The sequence below is a fragment of the Heteronotia binoei genome, chromosome 6 (assembly GCF_032191835.1).
Source record: "Heteronotia binoei isolate CCM8104 ecotype False Entrance Well chromosome 6, APGP_CSIRO_Hbin_v1, whole genome shotgun sequence".
Taxonomy (NCBI): domain Eukaryota; kingdom Metazoa; phylum Chordata; class Lepidosauria; order Squamata; family Gekkonidae; genus Heteronotia; species Heteronotia binoei.
Window position 1 is genome coordinate 78,882,456 of NC_083228.1, and position 27,449 is coordinate 78,909,904.

The 27,449-nt window shown below is 42.7% G+C and overlaps 1 protein-coding gene across 1 annotated transcript in view; it reads right to left on the reverse strand.

The window, feature by feature from the left end:
* HPSE2 (heparanase 2 (inactive)) overlaps positions 1-27,449 on the reverse strand; it is a 234,123-nt gene that overhangs the window by 20,201 nt on the left and 186,473 nt on the right. Inside the window, exons 6-7 of the mRNA XM_060241861.1 lie at positions 8,726-8,773; positions 1,711-1,804 (exon numbers count right to left, since the gene is read on the reverse strand). Of these exons, the coding sequence (XP_060097844.1) occupies positions 1,711-1,804; positions 8,726-8,773 (142 nt within the window). The remainder of the gene's footprint in view (positions 1-1,710; positions 1,805-8,725; positions 8,774-27,449) is intronic.

Below are 27,449 nucleotides of genomic sequence, written 5' to 3' on the forward strand. Positions count from 1 at the left end.
CATGTCCCATTTGCAATGGGGAAGATCCCTCCTGATTCCAATGTTTTCTCAGCTACCTTGCAATAGGCAGGCGTGCCATGTGGCCACAGGGAAATCCTGCCAGAGTCACCATGACTGGGCTATCATTCACCCTCTCTCAAAACAAAGGATGCATAGTAAGGTTTTATGGCAGAATAGTTAAGGCACACGTGCAAATTTGCCATCACTGTCACTTTGGAAAGTTAACTGTAACTTCTTTACAAGTCTGAGCACTGAAGGTTGTCCGTTGCCAAGCAGTAAAGCTGAGGGCTGCTGTACACGCTGCTTTTTAAACATGGAACATGTGCGTAGAATAGATGTGTCTTCCACTGCATGCATGATGCAAGTGCATATGCCAATGAGCTGGGATTAGCTGCAACTCTTTGATGCATTTACAGATGTGATATGCAAAGTGGCCTTGACATAACTAAAATAGTAACAGCCAAGTAAGAATTAAAAATGCTGATTAGACCAGCTTCAGTGGTTGTGAGAAGTCTACATGAGTGTGACCCCGGCTAATTAGTTATCAAAAGTAAATGTTGCAATACGTTAGTAACAACTATGAAGCAATCTTTTATTGTAGCCATAACAGAGCCTATAATGAACAGTCATGTGATCTGGGACATAAAACAGCGCCATGCTAATCTTGGAGCAGCCAGTGCTTTCCCACAATGCCCAGATTCCAAGACACAAGCTGGCCTTAGTACCTGAAGATGCCTATATACTTGCAGTAGTGAAATAGAGAGGTGAGTGTGGCATCAGCATTCCCAGCCTGGGAAATGCCATTGTAACATGAGACCAACTTTGGCAGCACAAACAAGCCAGGACAAGACGGCGCCAGCAAACAAAAGCGCATCAGTGAGCACAAGGACATTAAGGATGCCAGTATACAGCCCCTTCTGCCTCTGTGCAGAACAGCTGACACAGTGCCTGGAAGGTCTGGCCATTAGCCAAAGCAGGCTTAATTACCTGGAAGCAGTATCTTGAAGCAGTGAAATGAGGGGAGAAAGGGGCTCATTGATTTACTTAGTGGCAAATGTCCCAATACTTGTGCTTGAGTCAATGGACTTCTTGCCTCTCAAACAGAGTAATGGATTCCTATTGGGATCTGCTCAGTAGCCCACATGAAAATATTACCCCAAAACAAGATGAAACACTGGCAGCTCATGAAACAAATCTCTTTTGATGAACCAACATTTCTAGTCAACAATGGATCAAATATTTCAGAGTTCCACAGAGAAGAACCATATTTCCCATGGTGGATGGTGGCCAGGAAAGTCTCCATCTTACTCCTTTGTTCTCTACAGACCCCTCTTTATCCCTGCTGATCTTATTCTATAGGCACTTCCACATTCTGCAGTGTTTCCTGCCCCTTCTACAGCTTGTCTCAATCCAGAGTAGCTATTCCCAGTGTTCCCCTGAGTACTGGGCTCAGCAGACTTTTGCTGTCACTGCATATAGGACACTTCCTGAGAACCTTTATTACCTGCTCCCCACCTCGTTCAGCATTTCTTAGCCTAAGAAGTGGGATCTGCAAGGCCCAAGAACAACAAGGTCAGAGAAGAATCCCCACTAGATCTTCCTAGCTCTGGACATAGGCTGTTCAGGTACCATACTGCAGAGAAGTTGCAAGCTTCCCACCCTTGGAGACATGCTGCCCTCTTGCCCCAGTCATCCCTCTCACTCACTCACTTTCTGGATTTTCCTGATCTGGTCAGAGAGTGTGTCTAACAGGCGTGTTTTCAGGAAGTCCGTCACCTTGGCCACTCGGCCATCAAGGTAGTAACTGGAATGAAAACGAGAAGGCAACAGTCAGAGGGGCTGCAGCTGTGTGCTCTCCCTCACCCTGGCTAAAGACCGCGCCTCTGATGCCCATATTGGGCTCCCCAAAAACTGCACTAAGTAAGAACCACTGCAGTTGGTGACCTCTGGGAGTTTGTAATGCTCTCTTTGCTTTGCCTTCTGCAATAGGTTGTCTACTATGCAGAGAACTCCTTCCCCATCCTTTCCCTCTCCTAAAAGTCAACCCCAGAAAAATATTTCAAAATCTCACCTTGTCTAAACCTCCACATCCACCTGCACTATATCAGTACCACATATCTCCTGCCTGGAAGGGCATAACTCTGGTCAGGATTCCCTCTTCAGACCAGACAGATGAAAGAAAAGCAATGAACCATACCACATAGATCCCCAAAGAGACAACTGGACCAGTGACATACAAGGGGTATGTGAAGATCCCCATCACTACTGATCCCCATTAGCCATTTGGAGCTTTCAAAAGAGAGCAGAATTTAAGAATCATAAAACAATAAATAAATTGCAGAGAAGAGAAAGGAGGATGGATTCCATTCAGAGAAAACACTGTCAGATGACCACATGAACAGTAGATTTTTGATGGGAAAGTACTGGATAGACTTAACCAGGGGTCATTTTGTAGAAAAATAGGTGGTGGAGCTCATCCAGGGATTGTTATGCAGCTGCACATACTATTCAATGGGCAAGGAGGTGGAACTCTCAAGAAGAGGAGGAGAAACTCTCAGAAAGGTTCAGGAGCTGTACTCCTGTGAGCTCCCACTGAATCTGAGGCCTGGACTTAGCCATCCGGTGAGGAAATGCTTAGATAAGAAAATACCAGACTAGGAAGCATGCACTCTCCAATGCATATGAGAGTTTTCTTTCCCACAAGTAACAAGCTCTTTCCATCCTTTTTATTTGCATTCATTTGAGCCTACCTGTTCCCCCCCAACAAATACATCAATTTGGCCTTTACTGCAGATCTGAAGCATTCAAAACAGACCCTCCCTACTGAAAATGAAGTCTCAGAAATCCCTAAAGGCTACAAGCTGGTTGTTATTAAGATTAAAATGTTTATGGCTCCTCTGCATATGTATGTGTGAGGGGGATAGGGTGATCAATAACAATAATATAGAATAACACAGAAGTTAAAAATTGCATAGCATAAAATGTTTCTATCACATCTGGTAATAACACAGAAAGTACTATTTGTCAAATATCTTCAGCCCTATAACTGGCTGGTATAGTTACTATGAGATTTGGAACTAAAAAATTAATACAAAATTATGTAAATGTTGGAACAGCCCCCAATGGACTCCATGCCCAGAGCAGCATGGTCTATAACCAAAACAAGGAGCACTCTGTGAGGAATCAGAAGTGTGACTGGATTTGTTTGTTTCAGGAGAAGCAGGAAAATTTTAAATTACCCTTTGGTTAGTGTCAGGCATAAATGTGTGAAAACAAGATAGAGGACTACTTGGCTATTTTTATACCTATGTACAGACAAGTAAGTATTTTAGTTTCTCCTTCATTCTTTTTACCTAAAGAGCATTAGGTGAATTCTCATGCTTTGCTTATTGTATAATACAATTAAACTGATCCTAATTAGACATTGCCTGTTCCTAAGTGTTCAAAGCTCTTAACATGCAACTGGTCATTATAGCCACCAGGATATTTCCTGGTGGGCAGATGACCTGCCCCCACCATGGGCCAATTGAACCCAGGGTAAAAGGCAAGGTTGCCAATGGGTTGGGAAATTCCTGGTGATTAGGGGATGGAACCTGGGGAAGGCATAGGGTTGCCAATCCCCAGGTGGGGGCAGGGGATCCCCCGGTTTGGAGGCCCTCCCCCCGCTTCAGGGTCGTTAGAAAGCGGGGGGAGGGGAGGGAAATGTCTGCCGGGAACTCTATTATTCCCTATGGAGATTTATTCCCATAGAAAATCATGGAGAATTGATCCGTGGGTATCTGGGGCTCTGGGGGGGGTGTTTTGGGGTAGAGGCACCAAATTTTCAGTATAGCTTCTAGTACCTCTCCCCAAAATACCCCCCAAGTTTCAAAAAGATTGCACCAGGAGGTCCAATTCTATGAGCCCCAAAAGAAGGTGCCCCTATCCTTCATTATTTCCTATGGAAGGAAGGAATTGAAAAGGTGTGCTGTCCCTTTAAATGTGATGGCCAGAACTCCCTTTGGAGTTCAGTGACGCTTGTCACAGCCTTGATCTTGGCTCCACCCCTAATGTCTCCTGGCTCCACCCACAAAGTCTCCTGGCTCCACCCCCAAAGTCCCCAGATATTTCTTGAATTGGATTTGGCAACCCTAGGAAGGCATGATGTATGGAGGGGTGGGACCTCAGTAGGGTATAATGTCATAGAGTCCACCCTCCAAAACAGCCATTTTCTCCAGGGGAACTGATCTCTGTCATTTGGAGATCAGCTGTAATTCCAGGATATCTCTAGGCCTCATACAAAAAATATGTAAACTTTGACTCCATCTGAAGATCTTCCACTTACAGAGCCACATAAAAATACATAATAAATACAGCCAGTTAGATACTGTGATAGAGCAGGAAAGGAAGAGATTCTTGAGTATACCTTCATAATAGCTACATAATGCTAGCTATCATTGGTTCTTACAAGGCCTTTTAGCCTATGACCTGAGTTATTAAGAAGAAATTGTTGCAATTTGCAAATCATAACAGCTTCTTTTCCATATGAGCAGACTGAGCTGAATCCTTGGCTGCTGAGTCTTGTGAATTGTTGGCATCAGACACTCCCAGCCAGAACCTTACTGAAGAGAATGGGCTCTATGGCATTATACCCTACTGAGGTACCTCCCTTCCCCAAACCCCACCCTCTGCAGGCTCTGCCCTCCAAATCTTCAGGCATTTCCCCAACCCAGAGCAGGCAACTCTACAACACCAGGAGGATTATACATGGCCCAGTAAAGGTGGCTCCTGGCTTGAGCAGGCTGTATGAAGATGTACCCACAGGCCCGTAGCTGGGGGGGGGGGCAGTTTGGGAAAAAAAACCCTTCCCTATGTAGGGCTTCCATTGGAGGGCCTCCAGAACCTGCGTAAAAGGGAGAGAGCACATGAGAGAGTAGTGAGAGAGCGCAAGACGAGAGAGCTACAGTGAGTGAGAGAGAATGGTAGCAAGGGGGAAAGCAGCAGTGAGAGAGAGAGAAGCAGTGAGAGAGAGAACGGGAGAGTGGCAGAGAGAGGGGGAGCAGTGAGGGGTGGAGCAGCAGAGAAAGAGAGGGAGAGCGGCAGAGAGGGGACAGTGAGGGGGAGAGTGGGAGAGCAGCAGAGACGGCAGTGAGGGGGAGAGCGGCAGAGAGAGAAAAAGGGGGACAGCGAGAGAGAGAACGGGAAAATGGCAGAGGAGGGCAGCGAGGGGGAGAGCGGGACAGCAGCAGAGAGAGAAGGGCAGCAAGGGGGAGAGACAGTGCAAGATGAGAGAGCGACAGCAAAAGTGTGAGAGAGAGCACAAGACCAAGAGAGCGACAGCAAGGGGGAGAATGGCAGCGAGAGAGAACATAGCAGCAAGAGGGGGGGATAGTGAGAGAGTGGCACCGAGAGAGCAACACCGATTAGGGAGAGTGAGAGAGCAACAGCCAGAGAGAGAGTGCCAGAGAGAGCTGGGGCTGGGCAGCCAAGCCCCGTGGCCTCCCCACCAAATTTTTTAGCTCCTGGACCCCTCCACCCAAAATTTTCTGGCTACGGGACTGTCAGGCACAGCATATAGATGACCATGCCCTAGCTAGACAGGGCATCAGCTGCCCAGTTGAACTGTGGGAGGTACAGGGCTGGTGGGCAGGCTTTTTCTCTCCCTCCTCTGTGGTTGTGGGGCCTGGGTAGGCAGTGGGTGAGAACCTACCCCAGGGCTGTGTTTTTTTCCTCCCAGTACACCCCTGCTAGCAAAGAGTATTCAGCATCTTTGTTTTGCCAGTATCTCTTTCACAGTAAATCACTGAAGAGTGCTGGAAGGATTCTATCCCCAGCACATATAACAGCAAGAAACACTGAAGTTGAAACCTGGGCCAACTGTATTACACTATGCACCCACCCATACACATAATGTTTGCAGCATACACATTGCAAGGAAAAAAATACAAGCTATTGGCAAGGCAGGGCTTGGGGTACTCTCTGCACAAAGCAGAGTTTCATAGGCTTCAATATCTTTCCAGGCAGCATCCACAATTAATTCCCCAAAACCCATTAGCTTCAGATGGGATTTAATGAGCATAGTTTGATGGCTTCAGAACAGCTGTTTTTGTTTTACTCCTCTTTATTGTAGAGAAACCTTTGCCCCATTATCTGACCCCTCCTTTTATTTCAGTTAATTGCATTAAAACTGCTTCCCAACATGCAGGAATTTCCATATCCACTCCTGTTCCAGGAAAGTCTGCTAGGAATTAGAACCCTACCATCTCCTCTTCCCACCCCACCCCAGTTTATGGGACTTCCATGAAAAGGGGAGGCTGGCAACCACTGGACTGGGTATGGTAGAGGTTATCAAACTTGCAGGGTGCTTACACAGTAGTCCCTCCTCTCCATGTATGCTGTTCACGCAGTCCTTTATTCCTAATAATCCTGATAATTTTCCTGAGTCCCTTTTTCAGGCATCATCCCAGATTTGCTGTTTTTAATGAGCTATATATCTGCCTCTTCCACTGCTGCCCAGTTTATAACTTCTGTTCTTTTAATTTAAAAAAAACCCCTCTAAAATATGTAACATGCATTTCTTTGCTCCAGAGCTAGTGCCTGCACAGTACTTTTGGAGGGAAAAAAGAAAACTTGCTCTTCTACCACAAAAAAGCAAAAACATTGGCAGTGATGGGGGTAGATAAGCTATTTTTTTTTCCTCAGCAGGTTAACAGGGACAAAGGTGGTTGGGTGAAGATTTGCCAGTAACCAATATATGTTTCCCCTAAACAGCTATCCACTACCCATTATGTAGAAGGGGCTATATACCCTATACCACTTAAGTTGGAGGAAGGGTTCAAATTTTGCTGAGCAAAGTGGCAGGATACAGACAATGGATCATTTCCAATTATTTTTCTCCTTTTCAGACATCTGGTCTAGAATGAATGTTCAATGCAAATTATTTCAACAAATGTTTCCCTTGCTCTAGTACAATCATCTAGGGGCCTCCTATATTACCCAAGTTTCCTCATATACATCACAGCAATACATACAACAAGGATTATCTCAAAGACACAGATAACAAATAAAAACCTGGCCTACATGAGCTTTAAGATCCATTCCATCTATGTCTGCTCTACAATGCTTCATTTTCTGTGTCAGTTTAAATAAAGTGTTTAACAGCCCCAAGTTGTTTGTTAAAACAGAATCATTCTATTTGAGAAAGGGGGGTTACTAACAGTTATGATGAGCTGTACACTGACATCTCTGAGATGGTTCCAGAAACACCAGTTAAGCAACCTGATGTATCCCTCTGAGGCCTGAAGGAAAGGATGTTTATGGCAGAAATACCCATCTTTGCACAGCACCATTCTGAAGAAGTCAACAAGTAATAACACAGAAGCAACAAGATCGTCAAGATAGGAGTTACTATGGCTGACCACGTGATTCCTACCTGCTCCAAGGCTACTTTGTTTATCCTGTACAATCATTTCTTCAAAGGAAGTCTATGAACCTTATTACCAGGGGTTGTTTTGTAGAAAAATAGGTGGTGGAGCTCATTAGCATATGCCACCCCCCACCAGCCAAAAGCAACCTGCCACAAGAAAAGAGAGCCCTGGTTGAGTGAAGGCCTCGCTCACCTGGGGCTCTCCTTGACTGTCCACCCCCCACAGGCAAAAGGCCAGCAAGCCACCAACTGCCCAAAATCACATAAGAAGTGAAGAAACGGTGGTGCAAGCTTCTCCAGGGGTTAATGAGGGCTGCTGGGAGTGTGGTAAAGCTCTTGGTGGCTGGCTGGCTGACCGCTCTCCTAATCCAAGGATTGTTATGCAGCTGCACCTACTATTCAATGGACAAGTTAGGTAGGTGGGGGTATCAGAAAGGTTCAGGAGCTCTGCTCCTGTGAGCTCCTGCTGAATTCAAGGCCTGCTCAATCCCAACAACAGCGACAACTACTACTACAACATTCAGGAATTCTATGAGTGGCACCTGATTAGACTGCTTTCAATGATGTAGCCAAATCTGGGCAATTCAGTTCAGATCACATAAATGCTGCAGATCTGTCTTTCTAAAGCCATCACACAGTATCATCATAGAGCAGAGGGACGTGGTTGCTAAGGTAACTGGTGCAAAGAGCAAACTGTGTCTTATCATTCTGATACTGCTCTGATGGCTTCTTCCGGTTCTGTTCCTTTTCCCAATCATTTTTCTTCTACATCTGACTGCATCAACTCAGGGCCAGCAATAATCCTATGATTAACTCCTCACAACGGCAGGCAAGAGGTAAGCATGACATGATCCCTCCTCCATGGCAGAGCATTGGCTGTCTGCCAGTAGTGTGCTATTTCCTTTTCCCAGCAGCCCTGCATTGACAGCAAAGAATGCAAAGGTTGGGCTTATCTTTTGGGACTTTTTTTAGTCCATCCTGAGTGTCACATAAGCTGATATTTTAAACAGCATGGGCATTAAGACTCCTGGCTTTTTAACTCACGCGCACATGCATGCATGCAGATGCTTCTCAGACACATGTTCTGCTGCTTTACAAAAGTTTGCCACAATCATGTATCATTCAAGGCCAGCAGCCTTGTTTTCTTTCAAGGGAGAGAGTAGTCTATAGAGCTTGTGTTTATGTATAAGGCTACCTAGGTAGGTACATAAGGTAGGTACCCTACCCAGGTCAGGTCCTATCTTTGCTTCCAACCCAACTTACTCCTCACTGTCACATGATTAGTAATGCCAGAAAGGAAGAAGAAAAAGAAATACCTACTGTTGCCAGGTAACAGCATCCACCGTATTGCCTGCCACCTTCATGAACCTATGAGATGCAGAAAACATGTAAGCCACTGCCCATGAAAGAAGTCCAAGCAAACACACACACACGCACCACCCTTAGTAAGTATGTGTGACAGATAGCTATCCAGTACCTCACCAACACTGAAATTTATCAGCAGAGCCTGACTTCAAGGTGAAAGAACTGAGCCCACCACAGCTAACGCTTTACTGCAGTTCTGCCCCCCTCCAAAGCCATTTTGCTGGGAAAAGAAGAGCTAAGCTCCCTTTGAATGGGGAAGCTGGAAGATTCTCAGGGTACTGTGTTAACACTCCTGGGGGTGGTGGTGGTGGTAGTCTGTTGGCCTGTATATTTTTTATTTAAGTTTCTGCTATCTAACACGTTCTATTTTGTAATTCACTTTGAGTCCCCAGCGTGGGAGAAAGATAGGGCAAAATTATTCAATTAAACAAACACTTAAGTGGCTTCAGTTTGAAATCTGTCTTATCTCCAATCATAGTAACCTACAAGAGCTGAGTGTCTAGACCAGACATGTAAACATAAGGCCCAAGGGTGGAACCAACCTGTTCAGGGATCTTATCAGATCTTCAAGCAACTGGGGGGAAATCAGTCTGAATGTGGACCAGAAAAACCTATATATAACCTCCGATGGAGGCCAAACTGAAAGTTACAAGAGAAAGAGCCTTTTCGATCACAGATCACAGCTTCGATCAAGGCCTGCAAAACTACCCTCTTTCAGCTGGCTTTTTCTTAATGTGGAACTTATTGTACCGTTGTCACGTAAAATTGTAAGATGAGTAACATCGAGACTGTAGCACCAAACTAATTTGTTGGTTTTTAAATTTGATGGTTTTAATCAGATGGTTTTAATGCAATAATACATATAATTGAATTGTAATATATATTGTTATGTAACTAGTGTACTTTTATTATTGTATTATTGTAATGTTTGCATTTTATATTATGCTATGTAAGCCGCCCTGAGCCTGCTTCAGCGGGGAGGGCGGGATATAAATTAAATATTATTATTATTATTATTATTATTATTATTATTATTATTATTATATACCCCCTGCTGAGGTCGTTCCCTTCCCTAAATGCAGAGCCCTCCTCAGGGTCTTCCCCAGAGATTGCCCAACTTGGAGTTGGCAGCTATAAAGGGCAGGGAGGACTGGTTTGGCCCTGAGCTCTGCACAGCCATTCCTTTTGGGCCCTGTTTGCTGCCCTTGGCTGAGGTGCTGGGCTGGGACACACTGACTGCAGCTGCTTCCTCTTCCGACTAGACATCTCCTGCCTCTGCCACTTGGGCTGTTGGAAGATGGCTGGTTGTTCATGCGCAGCAGGTTGCAGGCAGAATCTCTTTGGTCCCTTCTCCCCAAGCCCAGCCACTTCCTTCCCACTTGCAGGCAGCCTGGAGAAGGCACCGGTAGGCACAGGCATTTGTAGAAAGCCACTGGCTAGCCAAATTTGCCCACTTATATATAAGCATGTGAATGGAGTGACTGACCTGGCTGTGCACACTGTGCACAGCAGACCAGGCAAGAGAGAAAAGCCCTGTGTTTATGTAAGGGTGCAACGCATGCAGAATGCCAAGGGCAAAGGGGGCCCACTGAATTAGGTGAGCCGGAGCCTGTTAACCTGCTAATCCAAATGTGTGCAGCTCTTCTTCTGCCTCCCTTCCTTGGAAGTACAGAGAACATTAAATAAGAGACAAAGCCAAAATGCACATGTACTCCTGCACCTAAGCATTGCCCTATGTAACAGTCTGAATGGAAGTGGAGGTGGGGGTGTGAGACAATTGTCAGGGGCCAGAGCAGGTATTCAGAAAGGCATGCTGGGTTTACACATGGCAGAGATCAGCTCTGGATGTGTGTCTGTGTATTTGTAAATGGAGAGTAATATTTTGGGTGGTTAGATAATCCTGTGGAGTTGGCAGGGGGGAAAGTGGCCTCTTACTATTTTGGCAAAAGGGAAAGAGCCCTTCAGGAACTTTTCAAATTCTAATTGAAAATAACATAGGAAAAATTGCTATTCCTTTTTTCATAATGTACTAACAGCCTATAACATTGTCCTCATCTCCCAAAATGCTTTTAAAAAAATCTCAATTTTGTTGTCAGCAAGGACATCAAAGCAATTGTGTAAACACAGAAGCAGGGAGCAAGGGGGGTTGTTTCCTGCCATTCAAACACAAGATGTACCTTCATTTCTGGACACTTAAAAATATAGTCCAAACTTTGTTGTTGTTCAGTCGCACAGTCAAGTCCGACTCTTTGTGACCCTATGGACCAAGTCACACCAGGCCCTCTTGTCTTTCACCATCTTCTGAAATCTGCTCAATTTCATGTTAACTACATCAGTAATGTTGTCCAGCCATCTAATCTTTTGCCGTCCCCTTTTTCTTTTACCTTCTGTCTTTCCCAGCATCAGGGTCTTTTCCAGTGAGTGTTCCCTTCTCATTTGGTGGCCAAAGTATTTGAGCTTCAGCTTCAGCATCTGACCTCCCAGGGAACACGTGTACGTTAAGTGCCATTAGGGCGACCCTATGAATTAATGTCCTCCAAAACATCCTATTATTAACAGTCTTGCTCAGGTCTTGCAGACTGAGAGCCATGGGTACCTTTATTGAGTCAACATTCTCATGTTGGGTCTACCTCTTTTCCTGATGCCTTCAACTTTTCCAGTGACTCTTGTGACCAAAGTATGATAGCCTCAATTTAGTCAGGGGGAAAAATCCAATTTTTTCCAGTTTTTTTTTAAAGATTTTTTTTTTGCAGAAAAAAATGCGCTGTTCACAATTTATACAGAAATGTAAGAATGTAGTCCTACATCATGTGGAAACAAGAATGGAATTGAGTCTCTAATCTTACATGCTAGATAGCACAAAAATAGAAGGAAATTGGGTACACTTTATGTTGGTGCTTTGAGCAAGCCCTGTGAGAAAAGGCTGAGGGACTTGGGAATGTTCAGTGTGGAGAACAGGAAGTTGAGCAAGGACATGAGGGCTCTTTTTAAGTATTTGAAGGGTTGTCACTTAGAGGAGGGCAGGTAGCTGTTCCTGTTGACAGCAGAGGAGAGGACTCATAATAATGGGTTTAAAAGAGTGTAAAGGTACTGGCTTTTAGGAAAAAATTTTTTTACAATAAGAGTTGTTCAACAGTGGAATCAGCTACCTAGGAAGGTGGTGAGCTCCCCCTCACAGGCAGTCTTTAAGCAGTGGCTGGACAAACACTTGTCAGGGATGCTCTAGAGTGATCCTGCTATGAGCAGGGGGTTGGGGTTGGACAAGATGGTCTGTATGGCCCCTGTCAACTCTGTGATTCTGATTTTATGATATCTCTCCTTCCGCTCTTTATTGGTTTCTTTCTGGCTGGAGACCTATCAGGAGGAAAATTGAAAAGGAAACTGCTTCGGAGGCACACACACACACAAAAAAACCTCGGTTGAAAATGAAAATAAAAATAATCTGCTGCAAAGGTCACATCATATCCAGTTCTCCTTAAAAGGCACTTTAACACCCAGACTCTCCCATTCCCTTTAGTATATGAAAAAAATCAACTGAGGGAGAACTGGTCAAGCCATTGGAAATCTAGCCAGCTGGCAACTCTAACGAGGCCAAAACTCTCCATTCTTGGCATCACAAGCTAGATTTGTTTTCCTGGCCAAGCACCAGCTCAAACCTGCAAGGGAAGATCAAAATAAGATTGTTGCACAGCATCTCCCACTGCACATGGATGGGGTCACTCAGCCCTATTCCAAAACAGGCTGAGGGGTATCCTGGCCTATCTGCTGCATTAATGGCTTTCTGTTTACTGTTGGGATGGAGGATACTGTTACCCCTTGCTCTTCCTTGTAGCCTTCTCCACACAGAAAATTATGCAGGGTAAAGGGTTAAGGGCCTCCTTCATGACATCACTGCTCCAGTGAAACCTTCAGCGCTTGTTACATTAAGAAATAAAAAGTCACAGATCCCTCAAATAACATACAGTTTGGTCCTCTCTCTGGTTCATGGCATGTACAAGATGCTCATAGCACAGTAGTTCATGACATTATCCAATTAACACAGGAGAGCTGGAATGCAGGACACTCAATCTACTCTGCCATCTAGGACTATTCAGCACACCATGTGCACACCATTGTAAGCACACCACTAAATGAAAGAGAAGGCTAATTTGCAGGCTTATGAAATGACCTTTACTTCTAATTAAAAACGTGAGGAATTATAGTCTCAACAAGTTTTTCATATTAATTTTCAGCTGTAGCCAAAAATAAACCCACTGTTCTTTCACTTTCTTTTAAAAGCAAAGGAAAACTTTTATTTTCTGAAATGCATTAAGTGCATTTCACTCATCCTTCATGGTCCATGTAGTATTCAATATCTCAAGATGGTAAAGATGACTACCGCTCCTGTACATACCGTTCCTCCCCACCTTTGTACATTTGCATCAGTTTCCCACAACAGAAGTGCTTGTTTTCTTTAGGTTAAATATTAAGTTCTTTTATATATTTCCATCTCTTGAATATCAACACATTATAACTGTCCTTTTCCCCCAGACTATTAGTTAAACTCCTCTACATCTGATGGCACACACAAAACATAGTGTTCTAGCAGAGGCCGGACCTGTACCAAGAAGCATGGTTCAGTTATTTCCAGTGTCTTCGATATATTACTGCAACCCAGACAGATATTTCCCATTTTTGCAATAGTGTCACATAGCTAAATTACTTTTTGTTTACTGTCTTTTGTAAGAAGCATAACTGCTGCTCAATGAGTGATTCCTCCCAATTACCATGAGTGTTCTCTTTTCTAACAGTAGTTTTTGTGTTTCATTTTTGATGAATTCTATTTGTTTCCACTTACCGTAGTTTATCGTAACTTTAAAAATCTACTTTTGTTCTTAATTTTCTCCTAGAACTCTTCTCAGTTTTACATAATTTACAGATCTGGCAAACTTAGTTTGAACTCTTTCAACTGTGCTACATAACAGGAAAGATATCTCTTCATGGACCATCTTTTGCCAGAATGAAAGGAGGCAAGCTTTTGAATTATACAGAACGCTGCATCAAAGACATAACATTCTTAAAGACAAAACTGCTTCTTAAATTACATTTTCCCTAAACAAGTGTGACGGGCAGCACTTTCAAGAAGCTTAGAAGTAGGGATGGGCATGAACTTAAAAATTCTGGTATGAGTACAGAATTTGGGGTGATTCCTGAATGGAACTGGGCAAAATATTTCCTGAACCAGACTGGCCAGTTCATATCCCCCTTTCTCTCAGCTGTGGCAAGCCACAGCCAGAAGTAAGCAGAGAAGCAAAACCGCCAGGTTTAATGGCTTGCAGCCATTTAAACCCAAGAGTGGATGGGTGGGCCCATCCCATCCCATCCCCCATCCCACTGTTAGGTTTAAATGGCTGACAGCCATTTCAGCGGTCTGTTTCATTTTCCCTGCTTCCAAATGAGAGGAAATGAAATTGAGTGTCAAAATGGCTTCCAGCCATTTAAACCTGGGGTCACAGTTCATATTACAGAAATTACAGCCAAGTTGACTGCCAGTCAAATTCAAAAGGCTTTTGCATCTTTTTAGAGAAGAGGGTAAGGCCTGACTTGCTCCCAGTATTAACACTGAATCAAAACAAGTGGCTGATAACTCTGAAGAAAATAGGAATACTCCTGAGGAAGACTTTTGATTATTTTTTTTAAATTTTGTAATATAATTCATGTTATTTCTCCATTGAAATAAGCCTACATCCAGGTGCTCCCTGGATGGACTTTTCTTTGTAATATTGTAAAGTAGTACTTCTTTATAATGTGTACAAAAGATTTATATGACTCTTTTAAAAGTTTTACTAAATGTTGTTAGCCAGTATATTCAAGGGGGGCTTTTGGTAGCCATCTAAACCTAACAGTTGAGCTGCAGATCCACACTACTCAGCTGTTAGGTTTAAAAGGCCCAAACAGCCACATTTGACAAAAGTTTGGTAAATGTATGGGGGCTACAAACTGGGCCCAGTTCATGCAGAATTTTGGCTCATTAACTGGTTTGTTCCCATCTCTACTCAGAAGTGCTGTACAAACAACTAAAGCACTGTGAAGGGCTAATTCTTCACATAAACAGAGAGCCTTGAGTGACAGGACGCTCCAGGAGATCTGATTGGTTAGCATCAGCCAGGCAGAGAAATATTTGAGAGCTTCATGCTGAGGAGACAAGCAGTCAGATTTCTGCCTTGACTGAGTTGAGTCTTCAACATTAGCTGAGAGCAGTTTAACACAGATGGAAAACAGGGGGAAGTTGGCAAAGACTCCCATTCAGGCCAAAGAAAGCAGATAGATGTTCTATCTGGAGAATTTCCCTTTCCATTTGAGGGTAACACCTTCTACTTGTATGTTTAGTTTGCACCTGTGAAATGTTATCAAAAACTTTGCTAGAATTGAGGTGTATGATGCCCATATTCTAGTCCTGATCTATTATAACACTTCCCTGCCAAAAAGACTGTTTTCCCCTGTTGTCATCTTCATAAATCTATGCCAGCTACTAGCTATTACCCTATTTTCCCATAGGTGCTTAAAAGAGATTGATTTATAACCCATTCTAATAACTCCCAGGGTACAAAAGTCAAACTAATAGACCTCTTAAGCTCTACCTTCTTACAGACATATTTCCCCTTTTCCATTCTTCTGAGACTATTTCTTTCTTCAACAGGACTCGGAGATAATTGCAAGGACCCCATGAGATTTCTTCAGCATTTGATAGTTATTCTTTGATGTGTGCCTTTCTGCCCCAACTCACATCTGTTTCCCCTCCCTGTTTGCCATATATCTACTATAAAGAGCACATAAGTCTACAGAATGCTGTGTATGCATCAAAAAAGAGAAATGTCAATTGGCAAGCAGGAAAAGAAATGGTTCCAGACCATCCTCCCACCTGGGTGCTTGATAATTAATTCTTAGATATAAATTTAAGGACTGCTTAACACACAATAGGCATTAGAAAGCATGTGTAATGCTGCGTTCCCCAAAATGTTTGGATGCAGTGGTCAAGAACGAGCTGAAATTGAATCCAGACAAAACAGAGATGGTGTTTATTGGCAATGCTGATGTTCCAGTGCGGACTGATTTGTCTGTTTTGAATGAAACTCCTATCATCTTCTTCAGTCAGGTGAAGAGCCTAGGGACACTCTTGGATCCAACCTACTTCTATCAAAACAGGCTGTCATTATTGCTAAAAGTATTCCCCCCCCCCCCCTCATACTCAGTGACTCTGATCATACTGACTCGTGCAACCTTATTTTCTAGACTGAATTATTGCCCTGGCTGCTCTTGAACACAACTTGGAAGCAGCAACTGGTGCAGAATGCTGCTAACCTCCTGTTGGCTGGCATTGTGTTTTGCTCACACATTCAACTAATTCTGAAACCATTGGCTTCCTTTTTGTTTCTAGGCTTAATTCAAGATGCTGGTTCTTACCTATAAAACTCTTCACAACCAAGAATCAAAATACCTAAAGACTGTTTCTTTCCAGAGGAGCCCACACAGTGCCTCAGAAATCCCCCCCCCCAAAACCATTCCTGATGCTGCACTCTACTTGCCTGGTCTATACAGCAACTGGTTCTCACTTTGAGCCACTTTGTACTGGTTCTATATAGCAGGGGTGGCCAACAGTAGTTCTCCAGATGTTTTTGCCTACATCTCCCATCTGCCCCAGCCAGCATGGTCAATGGCTGGGGCTGATGGGAGTTGTAGGTGAAAACATCTGGAGAGCTACCATTGGCCACCCCTGCTATATAGTAACTGGCTTTCAGTTTGAAGAAGGAAATATACAAAGTCCTTACCTTGCAGAAAATTCACAAAGCCAATGCAGCTCCCTTTGATATGGCCACATGGATAAAGAAGACAAGTATGGCTCTTGCATATTATGCTGTGAGTACACACAATATATAGATATTTATCTGCTATTTCTGTGATTTATTAAATGACCCTTAACTAAGAATTTCCTAAATAAAACAGGATTTGCAGTTTTCATTCTTTTACATGCCCACTTCTGTTTTCAGGTTGCCCATAACTCAGCATGAGTATGTAAAAAAGGCAGCTGTACTGGTCTGAAGCAGTAGAACAAAGCAGGAGTCAAGTGTAACCTTTAAGACCAACAAACTTTTATTCAGAATGTAAGTTTTTGTGTGCATGCACACTCGCCTGAAGAAGTGTGTATGCACAGAAAACCTTACATTCTGAATAAAAGTTTGTTTGTCTTAAAGGTGATACTTGACTCCTGCTTTGTTCTATGTAAAAAGGAATTACTGTAATAGGCTACCACCCACAAAACATAAACTTAAGAAAATAAGAGAAGCCATGTTGGATCAAGCTGCCCAAGCAACAAGAATACAGAACATCACTGCCCCAGACATAGTTTTACATCTACATCTTATGGCTAACAGCCATTGATGCATCTCTGCTCCATATGTTTATCTATTTATATTTATCTAATCCCTTCTTGAAGCTGTCTGTGCTTGTAGCCACCACAGCTTTCTGTGGCAGTGAATTCTATGTGTTAATTACTCTTTGGGTAAAGAAGTACCCAGGTCTGAATCCCACTCTGTCACTGAAGTCTTGCTGAGTGACCTTGGGTCACTCACATACTCTCAGCCTATGCTACGTCATAAGATAGGAGAAGCCACTTTGGGTCCTCATGGTCACTCTGACCTGGATAGATCAGGCAAGCCTGATCTCATCAGATCTCAGAAGCTAAGCAGGGTTGACTCTGGGAGCTAGTTTGGTGTAGTGGTTAAGTGTGTGGACTCTTATCTGGGAGAACCAGGTTTGATTCCCCACTCCTCCACTTGCAGCTGCTGGAATGGCCTTGGGTCAGCCACAGCTCTGGCAGAGGTTGTCCTTGAAAGGGCAGCTTCTGGGAGAGCTCTCTCAGCCCCACCCACCTCGCAGGGTGTCTGTTGTGGGGGAAGAAGATATAGGAGATTGTAAGCCGCTCTGAGACTCTGATTCAGAGAGAAGGACGGGGTATAAATATGCAGTCTTCTTGTTGTGTGGTTAGTACTTAGATGGGAGCCCTCCTTGAAATACCAAGTTGGGAGGATAGGGGCAGGCTTTATTCAGCCACCTCTCTGAATATCCTCCAGGCCTCCAGTAGAGGTCAGTCATCAGAGGTCAACATGACTTCCAGGTACAGGCACACACACACCAAAAATGCAAAAAAACAAACAAACTGGGACAAGAAGCAAAAGGTTTATTTGCCAGGAAAGTACGTAGGTTTATGCTAGATATTTGGCAATGCTTCCTAAATGAGAAAGTGGCCAGGCAATGGTGCCCAAGGAAGCTGCTGGTTTATAGGAAGGCATGGGATTTCAGTTTTGCAAATGCTGCTGCAATGCGGGGGCTTGGGACAGTGATACTTGAGAATATTTTTAGTTTCCTGATTCTCCAAGCCCACATCTGTTTGTTGAAAGAAACTGTGAAATATTACTTCCCCTGTGAAGCAAACAGGGCCAAGGTTATGGATATAATTATTGATACAGATAAAGACTGTCAAGACATGTGATGTCCAATATGATCTGTCCTGTGATAAATGTAGACAAGGGTGACAAGGCACCTCCATGATGCATGTTCACATTATAGTATTTAGAAGGATTATGTGAATCCAAAATTTATACTGTGCAGAGATGGTAATAAAAAAATACAAAACTGCAATGAATATACATTTAAAATAGCCTTAAAAGAGGAGAGTTAAATCAAAGGAAGCATGGGGAACTGCCACAAAGAAGAGCCACTTATTTCAGACCAATGTTTTTTTCTCTTGTGAAAAACAATTTTTCTACATGTTCATCTTTATTATGTGATCAAACATCTACCGCATAAGAGAGCCTGGTAATATACTTCATCTCAGTTTCACACTTTGAAAGCATTTTATTACTCTGGCTTCCGTTGCTAGGGAGGCTGAATGTTTGGCACAGGTACATCAAAGAGTTTGCAGTTATATGGTCAGGCTCACAGTTAGGACATCAGTAGATTGTGTGACAAGCTAACTACCTGGAATCAGGTTTTATAAATTTTGCTTAAAGTGCAAGTTCAGCCAGAACCTTATTAAAGACCTTTTGTCAAATAAGGCAAAATTAGATTTTGATACAATTGTCTTTTTTTATAAAACAAAATTTAACCAGTAAAGAAACGTGAATTTTCTTAAAATCTTAAAAATAAACACCCCAAAATAAGCAAGAAAATCTGGAACACATCTTATTTCAAGCAGGGGGGAGGGATTTACGGGGGCAGTGTCTCCCTATGCTTCCTCCCCAAAGCTATGGGGTCTGTGGATGTTTAACATTTCTCATAAAACCTGGTTTAAATTTTTATTCAGGTGCTATCGTGCAACCCTAAACAGAGTTACATCCTTCTATGCTCACTGACTTCAGTGGGCTTGGAAGGGTATAACTCGGCTTTGGATTGCATTGAGAATCCTCAGCTAATCTGAAGAGCACAACAGAGTAAAGAAACACCAGTTAGGATGAAAATTTGATCACATTGAGAGGACTGCCACACATCTATCTTCCCATTCTTCAAAAGGGTGTGTACAGGTGTATGTGCATGTTGATGGATGTAAAAAGAGCTGTTGCTGCAGACTGGAAGCTCACTCATCACATTTTTGGCCCACCAACTTAACCCTCTCCACAGCTGAGTTTGAGGAAAATAATTCTGCTAGTCTGCAGCAAAGACTGGTTATTCACAGCGCTGACTGCCTATGGCTTCATAACATCACAATTCCCCTTCTTAACCCTTCTATATAAATCATTCTCCAGCCAGACCAGTTATACACAAAGTCAGTACATATAAGGGCACAGCCTCTGTTGAAACCCATGCATGGGGAATAGGTACAAATTTGTACAAGTCTGGCAGAAAAGGCCATAGGTCTAAGCCAGTTTTACAAGAGGGCCTGAGAAAGTGCAAACCTTCCGTATGTTTGATGTTCACTTGTGTGCAATAAAGCTGACCCAGAAGTGGGCAGTCATGCCAAAAGAGCACATAGCAATGCCCCTGAAGCCACCAGCTCATGATTCAGCTTATTGTTTTTACAGTATCAAAAGCAAGCAGAGTGCTAACTGAGCCTTCTATTGAGACAAATATTATACTTATCAGTTTCTCCCAATCAAGTGAACAATTTACTCTCTGGGCAGCTTTTCTTCTCTCCTACACACACCTAGGAAAGGCAGTCCCCCTTACTTTCATGGCTTTGTTATAACAACCTTACTTTCTGCTGTCAAGAAGAAACTTTAGTGACATTAATGCTGACATTTGCTTGTTTCTGAATAAAGTGGGATGTTGGAAAACAGACCAGTGTTTAATACCTCTTGTATCTCTTTGTCTTGGGACAGGACATAGGCTGCCTTCTGGGCTTGTATTTTACAAATGAAGATGATTCACAGTGTCATTGACTTGCGTTCTGCTTGCCCAGGCTTTCATGTCACGCAGAAGAATATAATTCCTTTTTGAATTTTAATCACGTCAACGATTTCCTGAATTGAGATAGGATTCTCCAAAGTTGCTTGTTGTTCCCGTGTTAATTGCTTCATTTTAACTTCCTCCAAATAGTCTTCTTGTGTTTGGTCTATTATCTTTTGCTCTTTGTAAAGATTCCGATAAAAATTTTGAATAATATCTTTCATTTGAGAATTCTGAAAAACTTCCTCCTTAGCATCATTTTTCAGCATTTTTATAATCTTTTTCTCCTTTTCCTTCTTCAATCTATAAGCCAGCCATCTACTCACTTTATTGGCATTTTCAAAATGATTTTGCTTCGCCCATTTTAATTTTCTCTCAATTTCATCTGCCAAAAGAAGGTTTATCTGATGTTGAATACAAATAATTTTGGCCTTCGTCTCCCTTAAATTCAAAGTTTTCTGTTGTTTCTCATAAGACTTCAATTTAGTTATAAGCTCATTGTATGATTTCCTTTGTTCTTTCTTCCTTTTCGCTGAATATCTGATAGCAACTCCTCTAAAGAAGGCCTTAAATGCATCCCATATGACTGGCATCTTTGTATCTTTCTCCAAGTTGAGGGCAAAGAATTCCTTAACCTCTTTTTTAGCTGCTTCCAAAAATTGAGTTTCTTTTAAAATTTGCAAGTTTAGAGACCAACGGGGATTTCTTAATTTTTCCTGGAGGCTTAACAGAATTGGACTATGATCAGCGTAGGATTGAGGTAAAATGTTGACTTGATTGATGGACAATATAAGGTTCAGTAATACCCAACACATATCTATTCTGGACCAAGATTTATGTGCATGTGAATAAAACGTATAATATTTGGGTTTTTCGTTCTCCAAGCATCGACTAAATTTAATTCATCTGCCATTTTCATGAAAGAGTTGGGTAATAGGTTCCGGTTCTTTTTCTTTTTTAGAGGATCATCAAATTTTTTATCCATTTTAGTATCGAATATTGCATTGTAGTCTCCAACAATGCAGTACCTGTTGGAATCAAATTCTCTAAATTTGAGGTACAATGCTTGATAAAAATTTTCTTGATTTTCGTTAGGGGCATAGATATTGCCAAGAATTGTTTTGGTACCGTTAATCTCCACCTCTACTATAATAATTCTTCCTTGTTCATCCGAATATAAGCAATTCGACTTTATATGCTGAGATACAAATATGGCTACTCCCTTTTTTTTTTTGGTAGGGTCACATGAACAGTATAAGGCACCAAGTTTCTTGTTTTCTAAATACTTCACATTGTCCTTCTTGATATGAGTTTCTTGCAAACAAATAATTTGTGCATCAGATTTTTTCAACTGCTGAAAGGTTCTCTTCCTCTTCCCCGGTTCATTCAAACCGTTAACATTCAGGGAGAGTATTTTAATTCCAGACTTAGAACTCATTTTGCTGGTTCAATACTATCTGGTATCTTGGCTAAGTCTTTCTTGCTCTGAAGCCTAGTTTTGACTTTCCCGGTTTTCTTTTTGGTCGTTTCATCATCAGTAAGTCTCCTGGCCCCTTCTTCTGCTTCCTGATCTTCTCCTGACTCAGATCCATTCCGTTTCAAGAACTCATCACAAAATTCTTCCATCTTTTCCTCTGTGGTGATATTATATCTCTTGGATTGGAAGGTAAAAAACAGGCCTTGTGGAATGAGCCATCTAAACTGGATTGCATGCTTCACTAACCAAGTAGACAACTTCTTAAATTTGAATCTCCGCTGTCACACACTCCACGGTGTTTCTTTTAGAACCTTGATCTTTGTTCCCTTCCAATTCAATTCACATTCTCTTGCTTTTCTCAAAATCCTTTCAGTAGTTTCGGGGCGAACAAACTTTACTTGTACTTCCCGAGGGAGATTAAATTTTCTTGTGTAGTTCGAAGAAACTCTTTTGGCCCAAAGAATATCTCTTTGACCTTCTTCTAGTAAGTCTTCTTCATCAACTATTAAGATATCCGAAATTTTACTAATTATATTTTCCTCTTTCTCTTCTGGTAGATTTTGAAAACGAAGAATAGTTGCGGCTTTCTCCATTTCCAATCTCATCACACGTTCTTCTAACTCCATCAAGCTTGTTTGGTTTTCCGTGGCTGTGTTAGTTGTTAGTTTCTCTCGATCTTCTAGTCTCTCCACTTTTGCCGTCAAATCATGAACTTGTTGTGTATTGGCCAACAGTTGCTTTTGGAACTCTGCTAACTGTTCATTTGTTTTCTTAATCTGGCCCATCAAATCCGTTTTCAACCCATCTAAGGCCTCTTGATTCTGCTTGAAACCAGCTGTAACAATGCTCTGAAGTTTTTCCAAGGAATCTTGGTTGACAGTCACTGGAGCCGCCTTACTTCCCCCCGCCGGGGGCGTACCTTGGCCATATTTTTTAATCTTTGTCTCCGTCATAGTATCTATAATGGTATCTAGCTGTTATCTAATTATATAGGATAAGCTTGTTTTGTCTATACACTAAGTTATCAAAGCAATATATTCAATTAATAAACGATCTTATCAATACCTCTTACTTTGTTATCGATCAATCAATCGAACCTTCAAGGTCCCTATAAGTTCATTTAAGGATGAAAACCACAATTCATAAAGTAGAAGTTAAAAAAAAACAAAAAATCATATAATAAGAAAAACCAAGGACCCAGCAATTCAATCTCAGTTTAAACAATAAGTCAATAAATCAATAATTCAATGAATCAAATCAATAAGCCAGTCAATTATAGATTATTAAGCCCCGTTATACTTGAATATAAAACACCCACCCTTCACAATCTCAGCTATCAATGTATTCAAAAGTATTCTTGAAATAGGCCAATGCACAAAAGATTTCAGCTTCAGTTGATTTAAGGCAGTTATGCTAAAAAAACACACACACTTATACAAGCCTAAATCAATGAGTTGTTATAATTACTTATTATAATTAATCAGTGATGGGGGGAAAAGTAGCTAGACAAGGCAAGGGGGAAAAATCACAAATCAATCAATTTGGAAATAGGATGATAAGTACTAAAACATTACACAGTCTCTTTCTTTCTTTCTTCCTTCCTCCTTCTTCTTTCTTCCTTCTTCTTGCTTCTTGCTTCTCAATGTCTATTGTCCAATGTCTATTATCAATCTTCCCACGTTCCAAAGTTCCAAAGTTCTAAAGACTTCTTACTTCTTGCTTCTTGCTCAGCAAAAGAATTAAGTGACAGTTATCCAGGCCCGGATGGGCTTCCGATTGAGTTTTTTAGAGCTTTTGAAGATATACTATTGTTGCCTTTCAAAAAAGTGATCGAGAGTATCCAAAATACAGGAGAGATCCCAGACTCCTGGAAAGAAGCTCTAATTACTTTGATTCATAAAGAAGGTACTGATCCATCAGAAATTAGAAACTACAGGCAAATCTCCCTCCTTAATAGCGACTACAAGATCTTCGCAGCAATTTTAGCAAATAGGTTAAAGAAAGTAATTGTTGGTTTAATCCATGAAGACCAAACGGGTTTTGTTCCGGGTCGTCTTATGAGCCAGAACGTGAGACTGCTACTAAATACGATTGAATATTACAGAGACCATCCTGATAAACAATTTGCGGGTATCATGGTGGATGCCGAAAAAGCATTTGATAATGTGAACTGGAACTTTATGGGAGCAACATTGGCCGCGGTTGGCTGTGGCGAAAAGTTTCGTAAAATGGTTGCAGCAATTTACTCGAAGCAAGCAGCGAAAGTCAATTTCAATGGAGTGATGTCTGACCCAATAGAAATAGAACAAGGCACCAGGCAGGGGTGCCCCTTATCGCCCCTGCTTTTTATTTTGACGTTGGAACCTTTAATCAAGAAAATTAGAGAAGATCCCAAAATTCAAGGAGCTAGAATAAATAATGAAGAATTTAAGACCTTGGCATTTGCAGATGATTTAGTATTTATTTTGGAACAACCGATTTCTTCGATAGCTCTTCTAAAACAAAGATTAAGAGAATTTGGAGAGGTTTCCGGCTTTAAATTGAACGTCTCTAAGACAAAAATTTTAGCGAAAAACATGGATAAAGCCCAAATTGAACTTCTTGAACAACTTTCAGGATTTAAGCATGAAAGAAAAATAAAATATCTTGGAATTCATTTAACAAACGATTTAAAGAGTCTGTATAGAGACAATTATGAAAAAATATTGAAAGAGATTCGCAATGATTTAACCAGATGGAAAGATCTCCAAATATCACTTTTAGGCCGAATTGCTACAATTAAAATGAACATTCTTCCCAGAATCTTATTCTTTTTCCAAACAATTCCAATTATTCTACCCAAGTTATTTTTCCAGCAACTTAATTGCATGACCAAGACGTTTATTTGGCAGGGCAAGAAAGCCAGAATAAAATTGAAAGTTTTACAGGACAGTAAATTAAGAGGCGGTCTGGCTCTTCCGGAATGGAACCTATATTATAAGGCCTGCTGTATTGCGTGGTTAAGAGATTGGTGTATGTTGAGTAATAAGAGATTATTGGCCATGGAAGGTGCTGGTCTGGGGGAAGGCTGGCACAATTATATGTGGTATCATACTCCTAACAAATCCGGCCATTTTCTTAGATACGAAATAAGAAGATCTTTATACAGGACCTGGCTGGAAATCAAAGTGCATTACTCTTACACTCCAAAGTGGATATCTCCAATAGAAGCTTTGACCCACCCTAATCTGTACAATTGGGACAATCAACAAAACTATGGCTACTTGTTGAACGACCAGAACGCCCTGATCGAGGAAGAATTTTCCAAGCTGAGTTGGTGGGTACAATGTCAGCTTAAATCAAGATTTCAAAAGGATAAAGAAAAAGGATTTTCGAATAAACCAATTGAATTGGACCTTATTTTAGAGGCCAAGCAGAAGATTATCTCCAAGGTTTATGATTGGCTGCTCCAAATTAAGATGCAAGATGAGACTGTAAAAGAATCATGGATCCGTTGGTTGAAAGACTTTGGATTTAACATAGACTTGGTTGAGTGGGAAAAACTATGGAAACAGAACTTGAAATTAATAAAACCAGCAGATTTTAAAGAAAACCTGTACAAAATGGTATACAGATGGTACCTCACACCAGATAGATTGGCTAGAATATATCCTACATATTCTAACAAATGTTGGAAGTGTCGAGAAATTAAAGGATCCTTGTTTCATATTTGGTGGCAATGTGAAGATGCCAGAAAATATTGGGCCCAAGTCAATATTTGGGCACAAAAAATCTTGAAAATAAAAATTAGTCATGTACCAGAACTATACCTCTTGAATATCTGCAGACAAAACCTCCCTACGACAAAACTAAAACTATTACTATACATAGTTACTGTTGCCAGAATACTTTATGCCAAGTATTGGAAGACCAATAAAATCCCCAACAGAGAGGAATTCATTACCAAACTGTTAGATGCCGCAGAATCTGATTTAATGTCCATACGATTAAGAGATGGTAATGTGCAAAAATGTTTGGAGGCAGACGCGTAGAGAGGGGGGGGCGGGAAGGGCGGCCCGCCCCGGGTCTGGGGGTCCACGCGTTGGCAAGGGGGCCCCCAAAACAATGGCCGTGACGTTGCTGCGCCTGCGCTGAAAGGGGGGGGGGAGAAAAAGAATGGAAGCGCAAGCGCCCGCGGCGCCCGACAGCGCGAGGGGGAGCGCGCGCGCACGGCGGAAGAAGGGGGTGGGGAGCGGCGCGCGCACGCAGGGCTCCTCGTTCCCTTCCCTTCCCCCCTCCCCCTTTTTTCCCCCTCAGTCACTCACTCACACAATTGAAAGCATTAAGCAAAGCGCGGGAAAGGCGCGCCGCGTCCGTCGCTTCGCTTTTCTCCTCTCTCGCTCGGAGTCGTCGCTTCCTCGCCTCAGATTGAAGGCGCGCATGCGGCAGCATGCGCACCAGCCTCCTCGGGCTTCTCCCGTGGTGGGGGGAGGGTCTTGTCCTTGGGTCTGGGGGCTGCCGCCTGGGCCGGGGGAGGCGCTGCTGGGGCTGGTTCGGGTGGCATCAGCTGGGGGAAAGGGGGAGGCTGGCCTGGCGGGACCCTCCAAGCTGCCGCCGGGGCTCCGGCCGGGAGACCTCCCTCCCGGGAGAGTAGCCCAGGATCTTGTGTGTGTGACTGAGATAGGATCTCCAGGAATTAAAGCTCATCTCCAGGCAACAGAAATCGCTTCCTAGAAGAAAATGGCTGCTTTGGAAGGTGGATCTATGAAGTCATACTTCTTCAGGTCCCCTTCCATCTTCCCAAATATCCAGGTATTCGACAACCTACAGTTGGCAACCCTGGAGAGGTGGGGGGCCTTGTGGAACAATACCAACCAAAGTACATCTGAACCATTTCGACGATGCCACACTTCTGGGATATGGTCAGGATTGTTGTTGGGGGTCTGGTTTCTAAGCAAGCTAGGGTGGGGTAGGGACGGATCCAGGCCCTATTTGCTTTTTTTTTTTTTAAGTAAGCGAGCTTCCTCGGGGCTGATGAAAGGACGGAAGGCTTTACTAATGAAGGGCAGGATGTTTGGAAAGAGTGCGCCCGCAGGCCCAGGCGCGGGATGAGAGACTTCCCCCGGTGAGAGATGGGGGTGCGGGGGAAACTCTGCTTACAATTGTGCTGCCGGTCATATAGAAAGGAGGTGAAGAGGTTTCAGGGTTTCTCGGTTCAATGTTAAGGAGCCACTGAAGATTTGAACTGAACGTTTCTTGTTTGAACATATATGAACATATGAAGCTGCCTTATACTGAATCAGACTCCCCCTCGGTCCATCAAAGTCAGTCTTGTCTTCTCAGACTGGCAGCGGCTCTCCAGGATCTCAGGCTGAGGTTTTCCATGCCTACTTACCTGGACCCTTTTTAGTTGGAGATGCCGGGGATTGAACCTGCGACCTTCTGCTTACCAAGCAGATGCTCTCTACCACTGAGCCACCGTCCCTCCCCTAAGTATTTCATACTTGGACATTCTCTTTTAGCTCCTTGTTTTAGCCATCGGCACAGCCCAGTTGCTGCTGGTTTCCGGCCCTCTTACCCCCAGCTCGTTTCCTGCCTTGCCGCTTACGGCTTTGGTCAAGGCCTCTGAGAAAGTCGCTTCTAGGCTTTGCAAACCCCGGCTCTGTAAACAAGAAGGAAGAGCTTGCTTAGAAGAAGCCTCTGGAGGTTTCTTAGTATGCAGATGTGCCTGGTCCAGTTGATCTCATCTAGCATCAGCTGCTTTCCCCTTGATGGTCAGGAACCGGCCTCAGCAGCACAAGT